The sequence below is a fragment of the Hemitrygon akajei genome, chromosome 3, assembly GCF_048418815.1.
Source record: "Hemitrygon akajei chromosome 3, sHemAka1.3, whole genome shotgun sequence".
NCBI lineage: Eukaryota > Metazoa > Chordata > Chondrichthyes > Myliobatiformes > Dasyatidae > Hemitrygon > Hemitrygon akajei.
The window spans coordinates 70,253,399-70,270,681 of NC_133126.1; the positions used below are offsets into that span (position 1 = coordinate 70,253,399).

General features: G+C 41.1%; 1 protein-coding gene and 1 long non-coding RNA gene across 2 annotated transcripts in view; one reads left to right on the forward strand and one right to left on the reverse strand.

The window, feature by feature from the left end:
* Positions 1 to 4,616: 4,616 nt before the first annotated feature.
* On the reverse strand, positions 4,617 to 10,996 carry LOC140725091 (actin, alpha cardiac muscle 1). Its single transcript, XM_073040093.1, has 7 exons — positions 10,840 to 10,996; positions 9,881 to 10,022; positions 8,792 to 9,116; positions 7,355 to 7,516; positions 7,077 to 7,268; positions 5,238 to 5,419; positions 4,617 to 4,954 (listed from the first exon to the last, which is right to left on the reverse strand). Exons 2-7 carry the CDS (start codon positions 10,007 to 10,009, stop codon positions 4,811 to 4,813), a joined length of 1,134 nt encoding a protein of 377 aa, XP_072896194.1. The 5' UTR covers positions 10,010 to 10,022; positions 10,840 to 10,996; the 3' UTR covers positions 4,617 to 4,810.
* A 2,409-nt stretch (positions 10,997 to 13,405) lies between these two features.
* LOC140725095 (uncharacterized) overlaps positions 13,406 to 17,283 on the forward strand; it is a 128,743-nt gene continuing 124,865 nt past the window's right edge. The window contains exon 1 of the long non-coding RNA XR_012098262.1: positions 13,406 to 13,550. This is a non-coding gene — a long non-coding RNA (uncharacterized lncRNA). The remainder of the gene's footprint in view (positions 13,551 to 17,283) is intronic.

Here is a 17,283-nt window from a genome sequence, read left to right on the forward strand (position 1 = left end):
CCACAATCCTGATTGAGAAATTGCAGAACATAGGCTTCTGTACCTCCCTGTGCAATCAGAATCTCAACTTCCTAACCAGAAGACCACAATCTGTGCGGATTGGTGATAACATATCCTTTTCGCTGACAATCAACACTGGCAAACCTCAGGGGTGTGTGCTTAGCACACTGCTCTACTGTCTATATACACATGACTGTGTGGCTAGGCATAGCTCAAATACCATCTATAAATTCGCTGACAATACAACCATTGTTGGTAGAATCTCAGGTGGTGATGAGAGGGTGTACAGGAGTGAGATATGCCAACTAGTGGAGTGGTGGCACAGCAATAACCTGGCACTCAGCGTCAGTAGACGAAAGAGCTGATTGTGGACTTCAGGAAGGATAAGCTGAAGGAACACATACCAATCCTCATTGAGGGATCAGAATTGCAGAGAGTGAGCAGCTTCAAGTTCCTGGGTGTCAAGATCTCTGAGGATCTAACCTGGTCTCAACATTTCGATGTAGTTATAAAGAAGGCAAGACAACGGCTATACTTCATTAGGGGTTTGAAGAGATTTGGTATGTCAATAAATACAACAAATACACTCAAAAACTTCTATAGTTGTACTGTGGAGAGCATTCTGACAGGCTGCATCACTGTCTGGTGTGCATGGGCTACTGCACAGGACCGAAAGAAGCTGCAAAAGGTTGTAAATCTAGTCAGCTCCATCTTGGGCACTAGCCTACAAAGTACCCAGGACATCTTTAGGGAGCGTTGTCTCAGAAAGGCAGCATCCATTATTAAGGACCTCCAGCACCCAGGGCATGACCTTTTCTCACTGTAACCATCAGTTGGGAGGTACAGAAACCTGAAGGCACACACTCAGCAATTCAGGAACAGCTTCAGATTCCTAAATGGACATTAAATCTTTGGACACTACCTCACTTTTTTTTAATATACAGTATTTCTGTTTTTGCACATTAAAAAAACTATTCAAAATAAGTAATCGATTTACTTGTTTATTTATTATTATTATTATTATTATTTTATTTATGTGTTTTTCTCTTGGCTAGATTATGCATTGCATTGAACAGCTGCTGCTAAGTTAACAAATTCCACGTCACATACCGGTGATAATAAACCTGATTTTGATTCTGATTCTGAACCATATATTCCTTAATCTGTTGGCAGCATATATAATTAAAAAAAAACAAGTGTAACATCTACACTCCAGCTGGCATTGACCTCCTGACCAAAATTGCCATCATTCCTACTGCAGCTTGGACCTGTGAGAGTGGCCATGTGAAAGCAGGGGAAGCCCCAGTTATGAAGCTAATGATAAAAATTTGACATTCAGCTAAGCTGCTTCCTCTGATTCCGCAGATTCCCAAGTTGTAAAACATTTTGAATGCTCTTAATATCTCCAACATTCAAAGATGTTTTAATGCTATTAAAGAACAATAAATTATTTTTTTAATTGGATATTTAAAAAATACCAAAATAAATTAAAATACTTAAAACACAAAGCAATTAACAACAGTTAACTCAGCAATGTCCCCAGTTATTGAAAATGGATTAAAAATTAAAATAAAACTATCTAACTTCCCTTGTATTTACCTTTATTCTTCCATTGTGTTCCTCTGACTCTAGGTAATATTCCTGTACTGGGTCTACTTTTTGTCAGGTTAATTCCCTAAGTCAAGTGAAAGGGAATTGCTGCAGACCCAGACTCGGTTGCTTTTCATGTCAGAAAAAACCTGGCCAGCAATTTCAGTACTTTCAAATTAAATTGCTGATATGCAGGGATCTCAAACAGTGGAATTAATGCATAAAAACATATGTGTCAAACACAAGGCCCGCGGGCCATATCCGGCCTGGCGTACAATTATATCTGGCCCACGAGATCATTTCAGATAGATCTATTATTTTAATTATTAATGGCCCGGCGATATGAAGCGCTGATAACACACAAACTACAGATCCCATAATGCAGCGCAACAGCTGTCGATAGGCTACCCCGGGAACATTCCCGCGTCAAGCGTCTGTTGCTGTATACAATGCTATTCTGAAGTCAAAGCTAACCCCTAACAATGGCGAAGAGAAAAGTTGATTCTGAAAAAAGAGTCTTTCAAAACCTATGGGTTGCTGAGTACAGTTTGTGAGATAGCCACTGATTTAAGAACACAGTTGATTGAAAGAAGCAACCCATTTATTGCATACTCGCTTGCTGTGGATGAAAGTGCTGATATGACGGACACTGCACAGCTGGCTATCTTCATCCGAGGAGTGGACTCCAATTTGTGCGTTACAGAGGAAATATTGAACATTAAATCGATGCCCGGGACAACGACAGGAAAAGACATTTTTGAAAATGTATGTCAAAGTGTAACCGACATGAAAATTGCCCTGAGACAAACTTATTGGACTTACAACACATGGAGCACCGGTGATGTGCGGTGAAAAAAGTGGACTACTGGGAAGGATGCGGGTAAAGATGCAGGAGGAGAACTGTACTGGTGAGTTAACAACATATCACTGCATCATACACCAAGAAACGCTGTGTGGTAAAGTCCTAAAGATGGAACATGTAATGAACACTGTAACACAAGCCGTAAACTTTATCCGAGCTAAAGGTTTAAATCGCCGGCAATTTCAGTCTTTTATGCGGAAAATAGATTAAGAGTTTGCTGACATTCCTTATCATACAGAGGTGCGTTGGCTGAGTCGGGGAAAAGTTCTCAATTGAGTTTTTAAGTTCAACAAGGAAATCTGTCAGTTCATGGACAGTAAAGGAAAAGACTCCACAGTTTTGCGGGATGAAAAGTGGAAATGTGAGTTGGCGTTTCTGGCTGACATAACAACACATCTCAGCGTCTTAAACCTTCAGCTCCAGGGACGTGACCGCATGATCACTGACATGTATGATGCAGTGAAGGCATTTCAAGTGAAGCTGCTCTTATGGGAGACACAAATGCACCAGTGCAACTTGCCTCATTTTCCCTGTTGCCAAGTAATGTTGAACCAGGTCGGCACAATGATGTTCCCAAATGCGCACTTTGCTGATAAACTGAGCGCACTTCGCACTGAGTTCGCACGGCGCTTTGGTGACTTTGAAGCACAAAAAAAAAATTCGAGCTGCTTCGCAACCCATTTGCCGTCGACGTGGAAACTGCACCTGTACAGATTCAGATGGAGCTGATAGAGCTGCAGTGTAATGGGGCAAAGTACGACACTGCAGGGCCCGTACAGTTTATTCGCTCCATTACTGAAGCAATGCCTCAGCTCCGTCTACATGCGGCTCGAACCTTGTGCATGTTTGGTAGCACATATCTGTGTGAGAACCTTTTCTCAGTGATGAAGATTAACAAAACATCACACAGGAGTCGTCTCACTGATGAACACCTGCAGTCCATCCTGAGAATCTCCACAACACAGAACCTTACACCAAACCTAAACGAACTTACTGCCAAGAAAAGATGCCAAGCATCCAGCTCTGACAAAACGGCATAAGAGCAAAGAAAACTGAGTGTTTTGATTTGTTGTTGTTTTAACTTTTGCTGAAAAGCACAAATTTTATTTATATTTTCAGGGTTTTTTTGCAGCATGCTCATATTTCTAACTTGTATAATACTGACAGGAGATATTTTTATGGAGAGCAAAATATTTAAGTTATTTAAAGTTTTAGTTTATTTTTTCTGGAATAATATTCCTGTCTGTTTTTATTCATATTTATGTTCAAAAAATGTTTAGTTTTAGTGTGTTCAATAAATGTTTATCCTGTTCGGCCCGCGACCTAAAGTGTGCTTTGAGTTTTGGCCCCATGTGCAATTGAGTTCGACACCTCTGCATAAAAATGTCAGTGTTCCTCACAAGAATCAGGCCCTTGATAAAGTGAGTACCCATGACAAATTTACTGAATTCTCAGCTTGAACCCATGAGAAAACCAAATGATTCTGTGTTAACTGCCACTGAAAGATAATGGCAATTTGAAATGCTGGCTTCATTTCAATTTACTTGAGATTACATTATTTCACCTGCACACATTATGTTATAAAATTCAATTAAATGCTATTAGTTTGATTCCAGAAATTGATTTAATCTTAAAATGAATATTTATGCCTCTGCTAACTTCAAAGCAAACAGCATTTCATATTCCTCCTCTACATTTTAAGAGTTCCTTTGCTCTCTAATCACATGATCTGATTTGGTTTTACACATGATATATCAATGTCCATTTTTATATTATATTTCAGAAATAAATACAAAAACTACTGGAAATATTCTGTAGATCAGCTGTGGAGAGAGAGAAAAAGTGAATATATGCTTCAGCTTAATGAGACATTAATTGTTCCCCTAGCCAGATCTGCCGCTAACCCTCTGGGCATTTTCCTATTTGCCAATATTTTACATCAGTGTTATTATATTGCTTAGTACATTATGTTACTATCACTAATGTGAATAGGAACAAATTTGGATTGGATAATGCTTGGTTTATAGGTTGGTATATGTGAGAGCAGAACTCAATTAGAACCTTAAAAATTCAAAGGTTTTTAACAGTAGTTGTGGCAAAAGATGTTGAGGTTGAACTATTTCTCAAGCATCCCTCAAAACCCAATTAAGACATTAATCATAGATTGCAAGTCCCGGTCTTGTTTTATTCATAGATCAATAAATATTATTGTCACAAATAAATTGCACATGTGTAAACAAACTGTACAATGAAAATAGCTTTAAAACTATTTTGTGTTTCCCAACAGCCTGTTGATTCAAAGTAACCAGAGGCACAACCTTGTCAACCTGAGATGAATCTAAGTTAAAATCATGATGTTTAGAAGCATTTGCGATGGACAATGGAGGGGCCAGCTTCATCATACTCTTGCTTGCTAATCCACATCTGCTGGAAGGTGGACAGAGATGCCAGAATAGAGCCTCCGATCCAGACAGAATATTTACGTTCAGGTGGGGCAATGATCTGAAATATTATAGATAAAATCATTAGATACGCACCAAAACAAATGCGTCCTCAACGCAGGAATATTTTCAAGAGCTTAGAGTGCACTGTAAGAGTATATTTGCAATAATGAAATGTTGTTAAACTTGACTAAATATTTTCAAGTTATTACTATATGTTAAAAGTGCAAATTATCTCTTACAGAATTCATCATATGGACATAATGTGTAGTTCTGCTTATTTGAATTGTACCTAAGTTTAAGTTTACATTTACTGTTTGCTGTTGTTGTTTTGTATTAGTTACCTTAATTTTCATGGTGCTGGGAGCTAGAGCAGTGATTTCCTTCTGCATACGGTCAGCGATACCTGGGTACATGGTGGTACCGCCAGACAAGACGTTGTTGGCATACAGATCCTTACGGATGTCAATGTCACACTTCATGATGCTGTTGTATGTAGTTTCATGAATACCTGCAGACTCCATACCTGACGTGCAAACAGACCAAGTCTTAGAAAAGCTGTAACTGAGAAGCAGCAAGGGGCAATAGAAAAAAGATGCCATTTGATTTGGAATGCAGACAATACTGTGCACCAATTCAGATTTAGCACAAGCGAAGCTACAATTAGATACCTAAACAATGATGGCAGCTCCTTCAATTAGATATAATCAGAATTAGTGTCTCCCCTCCAATACAAGCCCCTAGGCAGGCTGCTTTGGCAGTTTGTTACTGCAACCTTACTTAAAATCTTGAGGCTCTGATTTATTTGAGGAGTTTGACTGAAATGATTTTGTTGGCAGGATTGTAACTATTTGTAGTCAGCAGTTCATAAAGGAACCACATTTTATGAATGTGCCAAACTGTCTTTCCCACAGTTCAGTACACTCATAACTTCCGTGGCAACTCATTACAATGCAGACTTAATTTGTCTTAGCATGGAATCCAAAGTCATCTCCTGATCAGCCCAAGTGAACGGGCCTGATGTGGCACTTTAACTTAATGCTAGTGCAGCCCGTTCATCTGAATGGTGTGGCCAATCATTTGTGAAAAAGTGAGGGATATTTGCTTTGATTTTGTTATTAATTCATGTTTCTATTATAAATCAATTGGCAATATTTCATCATGGAATCACGGAGGGCAGCACGGCAGTGTAATGGTTAGCACAACTCTTTACAGTACAGGCGGCCTCAGTTCAAATCTCACCACTGCCTGTAAGGAATTTATACGTTCTCCCCGTGACTGTGGAGCTTCCTCCGGGCTCTCCACTTCCCTCCCACAATCCAAAGACGTATCAGCCAGTAGGTTAGTTGGTCATTATACCTGTTCCATGATTAGGCTAGGATGAAATTGGGGGTTTGCTGGGCAGTGTGGCTCAAAGGGCCTGTTCTCCAATGTATCTCAATAAATAAAAACAATTAAAGGACAGCATGGAAGAAAGCTCTTTGGCGTACCAAATCTACACTGACCAATTAAGCACTAACACTAATTGCATTTTATACTCTCCACAGTCCCATCAGCTCCCCCCAGATTCTACCACTCACCGACATGCAAGGGGTAATTTACAGGGTCCAATTAACCTGCCAATAAACAGATTTTGGCAAAGTGGGAGGAAACACGAGCAGATGGAGGAAGTGCATGCAGTTACAGAAAGTGCATGGACACAGCAGCAGAGATCCAGATTGAGAGTGTATCGCTGAGGCCATGAGGCAGCAGCTTTGTATGCCTCATCACTATGCTGTCCCAATTAATGCATTTTAAACTACATTCATTTTTATTTCTAATTAGTTTTAAAATAATTTTAAAATATTTGATGTAACTATGTATTTTACATGGTTCTAAATCATGCCCATATGGAAAGAGTTGAAAAGGCTTATGGTGACACATTCTGTCAGAAACCATCAGGCTGGTCCAGGCTTAGGGTTTCAGTATCCAGCACCAGAGGCTCAGATATCACCCACACACTGCTTCACTCCGGCAAGAAGTTCCTTGAGGACTTCAGGAGCCTTGTACTCAATGTTAGATGTGACAGCAGTAAATATTTCTGGATTAATGGTTATAAATCTGTTTTGTAATTCAAAATGTCCAAACAAGTAGCCAAAAAGTCAAAAATGATTTGTTCACTATGAGTAAAATTGAATAATTACCAATGAAAGATGGTTGGAAGAGAGTCTCGGGACAACGGAAACGCTCGTTACCAATGGTAATAACCTGACCGTCGGGCAACTCGTAGCTCTTTTCCAGGGAAGAGGAAGAAGCTGCGGTGGCCATTTCATTCTCAAAGTCCAGGGCGACATAGCACAGCTTTTCCTTGATATCACGGACAATCTCACGCTCAGCTGTGGGGACAGACAAGGATATCACTAAGACAGCCCTAGGTGAACACAAATCACAAGATGTACTCAGCAACGTGGCTGTTACGTACCGGTTGTCACAAAGGAGTAACCACGTTCAGTGAGGATCTTCATGAGATAGTCAGTCAGATCCCTACCAGCCAGATCCAAACGCATGATGGCATGAGGCAGAGCGTAACCCTCATAGATTGGGACATTGTGAGTGACACCATCCCCAGAGTCCAGAACAATACCTGGAGAAGAGAGTGCATGTTTAACAGGGGATTTCAAGAACTTCTAGTCACATTTCTCAAAGGAACAATGAGGACTACTGCCTCAGCATGAATTTATCATTTCTGAGATGGAGGGTGATTCAATTTGACATGCTGCAGAGCCCAGTAAAGACATAAGAGGCTGCAAATGCTGGAATCCAGAGCAACAAACAATCTCAAACAGAGAACATCTGCAGATGCTGGAAATCCGGGCAACACACACAAAATGCTGGAGGAACTCAGCGGGCCAGGCAGCATCTATGGAAAGGAACAAATAGTCGAAGTTTTGGGCCAAGACCCTTCATCAGGACGGATGAGAAGGTGGGGGAAGGGGAGGAAGAAGTGCAAGGTAGTAGGTGACAGGTGAAAGTGGGAGAGGAGGAGGGGTGAAGTAAGGAGCTGGAAAGTTGATTGGTGAAAGAGATAAAGGGCTGGAGGGGAGGGAATCTGATAAGAGAGGGAAGAAACTATGGAAGAAAAGGAAGGAGCAGGAGCAGCAGGCGGGGGGAGGGGGTGGAGAATGATGGGCAGGTGAGGAAAAAGGTGAGAGAGGGAAACCAGAATGGGTAATGATGAATGGTGGCAATTACCAGAAGTTCAAGAAATCGCTGTTCGTGCCATCAGGTTGGAGGCTACCCAGGTGGGTTATAAGGTGTTACTCCTCCAACCTGGTGTGGCCTTATCGTGGCAGTAGAGGAGGACATGGACTGACATGTCAGAATGGAAATGGGAAATAGAATTGAAATGGGTGGCTACCAGGAGATCCCGCTTTTTGTAGCGGATGGCGTGTAGGTGCTCAGCAAAGCGATCTCCCAAACTATCTGACCGATATACTGGGAGCAACAGAAACAGTAGGTGATCCCAATAGACCTACAGGTGATGTGACGCTTCACCTGGAAGGACTGTTTGGGGCCTTGAATGTTAATGAGAGAGGAAATCAGTGAGTCATGGAACATCAACGGGAGGAAAGAAATTGTCAATGTTTTGGATGGAAACCTACATCAGGCACTGCTGAGTTCCTCCAGAGCATTATTTATTGCATCAGACTCCACTGAAAGTCCACAGAAGTCAGAAATAGTATATTTAGTCTGAATGCTTATTGGTGTTGTTTAATTAAATAAATAATTCAGAATAAATTTTAAACATAATATGTCATCTACTATTTCTTCAATATAATACTATAAAGTTAGTCCTGTGATTATCTTAAGTGTGTGATGTCTCAGAAAGCCCCATCATCCAGGCATTGTTTTGGCTTACCTGTGGTACGACCAGATGCATACAGGGACAGGACTGCTTGGATAGCAACATACATGGCTGGGACATTAAAGGTCTCAAACATGATTTGGGTCATTTTTTCCCGGTTAGCCTTAGGGTTCAGGGGAGCCTCAGTCAGAAGGGTAGGATGTTCTTCAGGTGCCACACGGAGCTCATTGTAGAAGGTGTGATGCCAGATCTTCTCCATGTCATCCCAGTTGGTGATGATACCATGTTCAATGGGATACTTCAGAGTCAAGATACCTCTCTTGCTCTGAGCCTCATCACCTACATAGGAATCCTTCTGACCCATACCTACCATGACACCCTATGAAAAATAATTTTAAAAATGTCAGTAGCTAGAACCTTACAACTATTTCAATATTGTTCATTCTATATTAAAGATGATGATCAACAATCAATGTTGACATCCAAAAATCAGCATTTCATCAGGAATTTGAAGAATAATTTTTACTATGTCCAATGCTTGGAAAGCATAAACCAGTGTGTCAATTTGGGAAACACTTATCAACTGTAAAAAACAATTAATAATAATGTAACCTATCATTATGTGTGGCATATATAGGGTAAATGCAAACAGGCTATTTCCACTGGGGTTGAGTGAAACTGGAACGACAGGTCATGGGTTAAGTGTGAAAGATGAAATGTTTAAGGGGCACTTCTTCCCTCAGAGGGTGGCAAGAGTCGAGCGATCTGGCAGCAGAAGTGGTGGAATTGGGTTCGATTTCAACATCTAAGAAAAACTTGTATAGGTACATGGATGGGGTGAGTATGTAGGGTTATGGTCCCGATGGGTAATGGGACTAGGCAGAGTAATAGTTCCGAACGGACCGGATGCGCCGGGGACCTGTTTCTGTGCTCTATGACTCTGATCTGCACGAGTTTTATTACAGGGAGGATGTAGTTTATGGCGGTGGGTGTGTGTGTGTGTGTGTGTGTGTGTGTGTGTGTGTGTGTGTGTGTGTGTGTGTGTGTGTGTGTGTGTGTGTGTGTGTGTGTGTGTGTGTGTGTGTGTGTGTGTGTGTGTGTGTGTGTGTGTGGCGCGGGTGAAGCTACAGTGCAACCAGGTACCTGATGGCGTGGGCGGCCGACGATAGACGGAAAGACAGCTCGGGGGGCGTCATCTCCGGCGAATCCGGCCTTCACCAGACCAGAACCATTGTCGCACACCAAGGCGGTTGTTTCCTCGTCGTCACACATGGTGAGTTGGGATCTGAAAGGACAGCGAGATGTGACGGGAAAACGACAAGAACATTGACAGTGTACGGTACAACCACCCACCCTAGATCCATCTTCCTCTGCACCCAAGGGTGTAATTTAGCTTCTCGTGTGGATATTATTTATTTTGTTGCTAGTTGACTATTCATCTGGTTTAATTGCAAAACCATCTTCAAACAACAACTGCCTGGTACAGTTGAGTTACCATTAATATTTACAGCCACGATTATAACGGGTTGTTGGGGCTGTATGTCTCTGCTTGGCTTGGCATTCCGCCCATTGATGCCAGAAAACAAAATACAATATCACTTATATTTATTATGCAAATAATAAACGTGAGCTGAATAGTAATTTCTATATGGGCTACTAATTCATTTAAAGTTTTAAATTCCGCAAATAAAATAGTGACTACACGCTCATGAAAGGTTACACTTCCACCATTTGTGTGTAACGCTATTCCCAAAGCTCGAGAAATCCGGCTTTTGAATTCAGGAAGATTTATGTATTTGAACCATTACAATTCCATGGGTGAAACCCGATCAAGTAATATTAAGTGAAAGGATTCCCACATGACTAGCATGGAAATTGGATGATAAATTTCCCTTCTCTGAAAGAATAGACCTAATATTTAATGTAACAGCTGTTAATCCAATCCATTTTGTTTTAGCTCCAAAAGTCGTAAGGACTTCTTTAAACTCTTAAATTCGGTTAGAGCTGTGTTAAAGTTGACACCGAAGTTTGATCGGTTTCCATTGTAAGAACTTCCCTCTCTCACCCCACCCCCGTGACTTGGATCGGTTTGGAAAACTTACCAGATCTGCACCTTCAGTCAGGGGCTCCCTTGCGTTGCTGGGTCGAGACTAAGTGTGAGGGGGACTAGGATTTATATTCCCCGATGTGTTGGTGAAACAGAAAGCCCATTGAGGGAGAGCCCGGGACCTTGTCCTTATTTGGTAGCTCTCACGACACCGAGTGTGTGCGGAACCATTAATGGAGAGAGCGGCTGCGGGAGGGCAGCGGGCAGTGCCTACTCGCACTCCCAGCCGCTCCTGCCGTAGCCCATGTAAGGAGACTGTCGTTGGCAGTCTGCAAATCTGAAGCGGCATAGACGGAAACATCAAAGGCATGGCCAAATAGGGAATTGGAACTGAAAACATTCGTGGCTGCCGATCGGTGGGAATGTTAGGGCAGGACAGCAGTCTTAACCGCAACCAGGCAGCGCGGTAGACGTGTGGACGGGCGACGGAGCCATCAAGGGTCAACTGCACGTGTCTTGAGGGATAACTTTCAAACTTGTGTTTTACAATCGGAAGTAACCTGTTGTGTTTTTCTAAATAGGGTGTAACTGGCACAAATGCGACCATTTTTGATGCTTGTTTCATTCAAAACTTTTGAATGACCCAAGCACATTTCAGAGCCCGCTTTGGAATGACAGCAATCATTATCGTTCAGAAATGCCGTGAGCTCATTCAGCCAATGCTCTTGCCCGTGTGTCCGTTCGTGTAACGGCACACAGGTTTCTGCATATACTAACACAGTAATAGTTGGCGTTATGCAGAAACTACCTTCATTTAAACCGCTTCGGATTGGTAACTGGTGTTTATGGACAGAGTGGGATAAAATTGGCGAGAATTCCTCGGGGCAGCAGTGGCCTGAAACAACGCGGGTGGTCGTAGTGACAATCCCGGGAGAGCATCTTTCAGTATTATAGTAAATGGGGATCTCTGCAGTATATCATTGGGTAGTGTGTTATTACTTGAAAATTACGTGGCCCCTATGAAAGATACGTTAAGTGTACTCATTGATAGTGGGAGGCTGGATTTTCTGAAACGCCCCAAAGCCGCGGACGTGTTGATTGAAATGTTTCAGTTTGGTTACTAAAAATAGAAACGTATAAGAGGGATTTTCTAGGACCACCAAACCTGGAAAAGTCTGTGAGCAGTTGGTGAGAAGGATCCTGCTTTGGTAGTATCGATGCAGCTATGATTTTTTTTTAAAAAAGGAATCACTAGAGTGATCCATGGAATTATTGATCAGAGCTGCTTTCGAGTTTGCGATCAGGGAAATGCATTAAATGGGGACAATTACAGTTACATTTAATTTTTTTAAAGATTGACAGCTGTCAAGGTATGTTTTCTAACAGTGAAATTCGAAGTAACATTTATCCAACGTCTACTTTAATCCGGTGTGGTTTTGACTGTTCAGTTGATTTTCCCTAATTCCCCTTTCATCAATGTATCATGGTGAGCCAAGGCTGGGATCATAAAACTTCAGGACAGAGTTAGTAACCATGATAAAGGGAATGTCACCTGCACATTTAATGCTTTGACAACCAAGGAACAATGATACGGATTAGTAATAACCAATATATATAGTCTACCATAGCAGTCATTGAGATTTCCTTTTAAAAATAATTATTGAGTTGTTAAAAAACAAAAAAAAATGGAGTTACTACTCCATCAAAATGATCAGAAATATAAGACATCACATTTATTTTCCACGGTTAGTTCACCCAGTTCCCGTCAGATTCTAACACTTTCTGCTGAGCACACTGAAAACATAAAAAGGTTTAAATACTCAGCAGGTCAGGCAACATCTGTGGTGAAGCAGGCTGGGATTTCAGGTTGATGACCTATCATCAGAAGAGAGTGGATGACAGATGAAGTGAAACATCGAATTTGATCCGATATGTTGTCTCAGCTGTCGTGGAGACGGCCAATAAGGCAACGTTACTAATTGCATGATACAGTTGCTCCAGAATGCAGAAGCTATTTGGACCTGTACGTTTCTCCTGTGCAGTTTGATGAAACGATTCAGAAACAATAACGTTGCACATTGCAGTTGAGCAGGTTTTGCTCTGGGTTCTGCTAGCTATGCCTGAACTTGCCCTATAAACTATCTGTAATGAGACTTCTGTAACCAGAGAACAAAACATGTAAACCCAAATGGAAATGTGTAATGAGGAGAAAAAAATCATAACTGCTCCAACTGTACTAGCCCTAAACAGAGATTCTGAAGCCGGAATATTTTAAAGTCAGTGTCACCTCAGATAAAGCTAATAACATAAAGTAAAAGGAAGCATTGGATTAAAGATGGGGAAGAGGCAGAATGCGAAGGGCAAGGAAAGTTGAAGTATGCAATAATAAATAAAATCTGAAGAAATGGAACTCCACATATGCAAAAGGCAAATTTCAGCGTCAGAGGACTCTTTTGGCAGTAAGCAGATTTGCTAAAAGTCCGCCATGGATGGTCCCAGGCCTGGCCACGCAAGGAGGAGGTTGGGTGTGGGGCCATCAATCCCATCCTGTAAAAACTCTGCGTTACAGAAATGCCAGCAGAGGCTCCAAAGACCTGGGAGAGGAGGGATCTAGAAAATGGGCTACAACTCATGACAAGTTGAAAGACAGGCCAGGTTGAGGACTTGGCGAGCTGCTGTCAGCGGCCTATGCCCCAGCAGGGGTAATTGGCTTAAGAAGAGGCGTTTACTAAAACAGTTGATTTGGACAAGACATTAAGTTTTCTGGTGAGTTTAATGCTTATCTATCTGTAACATGCAACATCTTCATGCTGTTCAATATATTTTGAAGATGCATCATGTTTTGGGCAGCAATCTTTAGTTTCCCACTTGTATCTGCATGTATGTGGTTAAGGGCCAGCTCTCTGAGTGGATTAAAAGTAAAAATAATGCAGAATACAAGAAAGTGGACTTCATTTTTCCTGCACAGTATCCGGGTTTTTGAGCCTAGACATCCGGGCAAGTGGATAACTCTGTGGATGACAGCGAGACTTAGATGAGGCAGGAAGTGATCCACTTCTTGTTGAATAGATGGTCCTGGATCCACTGTAAGCAGTATATTGTTTTTGGGAGTCTTCCAGTTCCGTTTCTGGTCAGCGGTGATGGACGGGGACTCAGGATGATTACATCTTTGACCAGCAAAGTTAGTTGTTGGCTGGCACTTGTGACATGAATGTTCCATTTGTAACATCTAGCTAAGGCTTGGATGTTGTAGAATTGTCTTGGACAGGAGGCTAATCATACTTCATTATGATAATTCCTGTCAGTCCAACCACTATAGCTCTTTGAATTATTCTTTCTCAGACTGCCATCCCATTCTATTTTCAAAGCACCCTTTTCAGGTAGTGAATTTCTAGATTATCAGCTGCTCTCTGATATATAACATGTACAGCACTGTTGGAATGGATAGTCAATGGATATATTCTAAAACTCAGACAGTGAGCAGTACAGACAATTGATGGCACAAATTTAATTCATGCCGCAGCGCTATGATCATCTAAGACCCAGATTGCTTCTCAGACATTATCCTCCAGTCCATGCCAGCTGTTCTGACCACCTGTTATTCCTCAGGACAGAGACACAGGCAATTCAGTCAAGAATACATTTGTTGCAGTTGTTCAACAATTAATCCAAAACTTGTTGCATCATCTTTTTTGAAGATGAATTAAAACGTTCAGCTGGCTCCAGAAATAGGAAAGCAGGATATCCTGCTTGGAAATTCAAAAACATTTCTACAGTAGATCTCAAACCTACGTTTTAGAGGGCTGTTTGCAACATGCTTTTTTTTTTGTCAGAATTCCAAAGCTGTAATTACACTGTCAATTAATGTATCCTGACATAATCTGAGAAAATAAAATTTTCATTTGGCTGTTTTTCCATACGAATCCACGAGGTCCTGTCTGTCAATCATGGTCTGGTGTAAAAATACGCGACACATCAGTACAAGCATAACTTAAAACTGTTCGCGCTCTCACCTATAGTGTTACTAAATGTATGATTATGAGAGTAGCCAGTAATGTTAGAGTCCACAGTACATTTCTGTTGCGTAAAATAATACTTGAGTGTCATCCCTAAAATCTCTTGAGGTCAGTACATCAAAGTTCATGAAGGAAAATTAAAATTAAGATCAAGAATCAACTTTGTCCACCATAACATTTGCATGTATTAAGAATTTGCTGTGGTTTGTAGCCGCGGCATGCAATAAAATCAACAATATTCAACAATTATAAAGAATTACATAAAATAAAGTTAGAGGTTAAAGTATGGATATGGAATAAATTGTGCATAGATACCAGCATGTATTTACAATGTACATTAATGAGTTGTAAATCTATGACATTGATCTTTAAACTTTTCAATACCAGTTGTAATGTATACTGTAATTTGCTCCTCTACCCAGCCAGCAGAATTAACATGAGCTCCAGCTTGTAACTGACTTTGAAATTTCTGCTGATATTTCTCAACAGGCTGCAGCTGGTTACCAAGCTTATGATAAGGTCTGGTGCCCTCTACAGGGCATTTGGTACTTGTGTCTATTAAAACTGCAGGCACTTTACAATTGTTTTTCTAGTGTGATTAATGAGCATTAGATGGGTAAGTATTGTAACTGGATTTTATTTTTGTATTTCAGCAACAAATCTGTGGTGGGGTATATCTTTTTTTCAGGATCTGAGCACCTCTGGTAAGGCCAGCAATGCCAACCCTAACTGCCTGTGAGAAGGTGGTGTTGAGTTACGTACATGAACCACTGCCACCCTTCTGGTGAATGTACTTCCACAGAGAAGTGAGAGAGGGAAATTTAGACCCAGCAACAATGAAAAACCAGCGAAATATTTCCAAATCATCCTGATGTGAATCATATGATCCTGGCTGAGATCATAGTGTCGTAGGAGGTATTGAGGTAGCCTAGGCAAGTAAGTCAGCTTGTTTTTTTTTAAATTCTACACACTGCCGCCCCTGTCTGCTGGTGGAGGGAATCATTGTGCAGCTTGTGAAGAAACATGGCAAATGAACCACAGTCTACAGATCTTCTTCTATTTATGTGCATAGTCAGGCACAGGAAATGGGCATTCAATTTTCTTTTTTTATAACTCCTTAAGTACTCTTGTACATTTTTTAACTGTACATTGCTTAAACTCATTAGCTTACTTCCTCTTAATGTGTTGACATGAACTCTTTCATGTTGCTGGTTACACATCACTTGAGAACACCATGGCTGCTGGCTGAACATAAAGCAACAGCAAATGTTGGAAAAGGGCGTACTTGTAAAAGAGGTTTCTAGTTCTTTGTGGGGAGTTTTCTTTAAGCTCAACAGTGAGCAGCTTTGCAGCTGACTAAAAATCTTGGGGCTTAAAATGTTCACGTGGAAATCTTGCCCTGTATTGCTGGAAGTGATGGAATTGTGACTTGCTAGGATTATCACCTCTACTTCAGCTGGCTTGCTACCTTCCATTCCTACACCAGGGGAAACATACAACTTGATTTCCTCAGGCACTAGCCCTGAACTCACATTGTTGACAGCAATTATTGAAGATATTTGCTCAGATGGAAGGTTGCATTTAACGTGCCTGTTAAACATTTGTAGTAATACCATCAGACTTGCTATACCCAGCTCATTTTTGTTTTACATAGCTACAGTTTGATTTCTTCTTCACAATGAAAAAAATATATTGGCTCTTCTCTGGATCTGATCACAATAATGCTTGTTAGGTGTTGACAGCTTTTCGGAGTATGAAAAACAATAGACAAAGCTGGGGAAGATCCTGAATAAAGGTAGAGACACTCAGATCCAGAGTCTCTGGTTTGTCCCTGGCCCCTGGTGCTGTGCTGCTAGTGTAGGTTTCTTCCATTGTCCCAAAGATGTGTATGATTTATTAACTGACTGCTGTAAATGGCTCCTCGATCAATCTAAGCAGGTGGTCAAAGAATCGGGAGTTTATGTTAGGGAGAATAAAACAGCAGGATTACCTGAAAATGAGGAGAGGAAGAGTGAGACTGCAGGATTGATCGCTGTGTACTGACATGAACAGGATTGGGACTACAGGAATGATCATTTTGTACCAAAATGGACAGGATTGCGACTACAGGACTGATCATTGAGTACCATCATGAATCGGATTACCTGGAAGTGAGGAGAGGAGAATTGGGACTGAAGAAGTAATCGTTGTGCGCCAACATGGACAGATTGGTCTGAACAGGCTCTTCCAATGTTATAGTAAATCACGTCATCATTCTACTTTTTAAGTATATTTATTAGCTAATAAATTAAAGATTACCAATAATTTTACCTGCTTCAATTGCAGAGTTTTAAAGGAGCCTTACACCTGTTGATTTATAACCGCTGCCACCACAGAAACCCAGCATGGATTCGCTGGGCTGAATGGCTTTGTTTATTGTAGTGATGATTCTATCAACGGAAACCTGCAATCCAGCTTAAGACAGAAAGCAACAGGAATCCGAG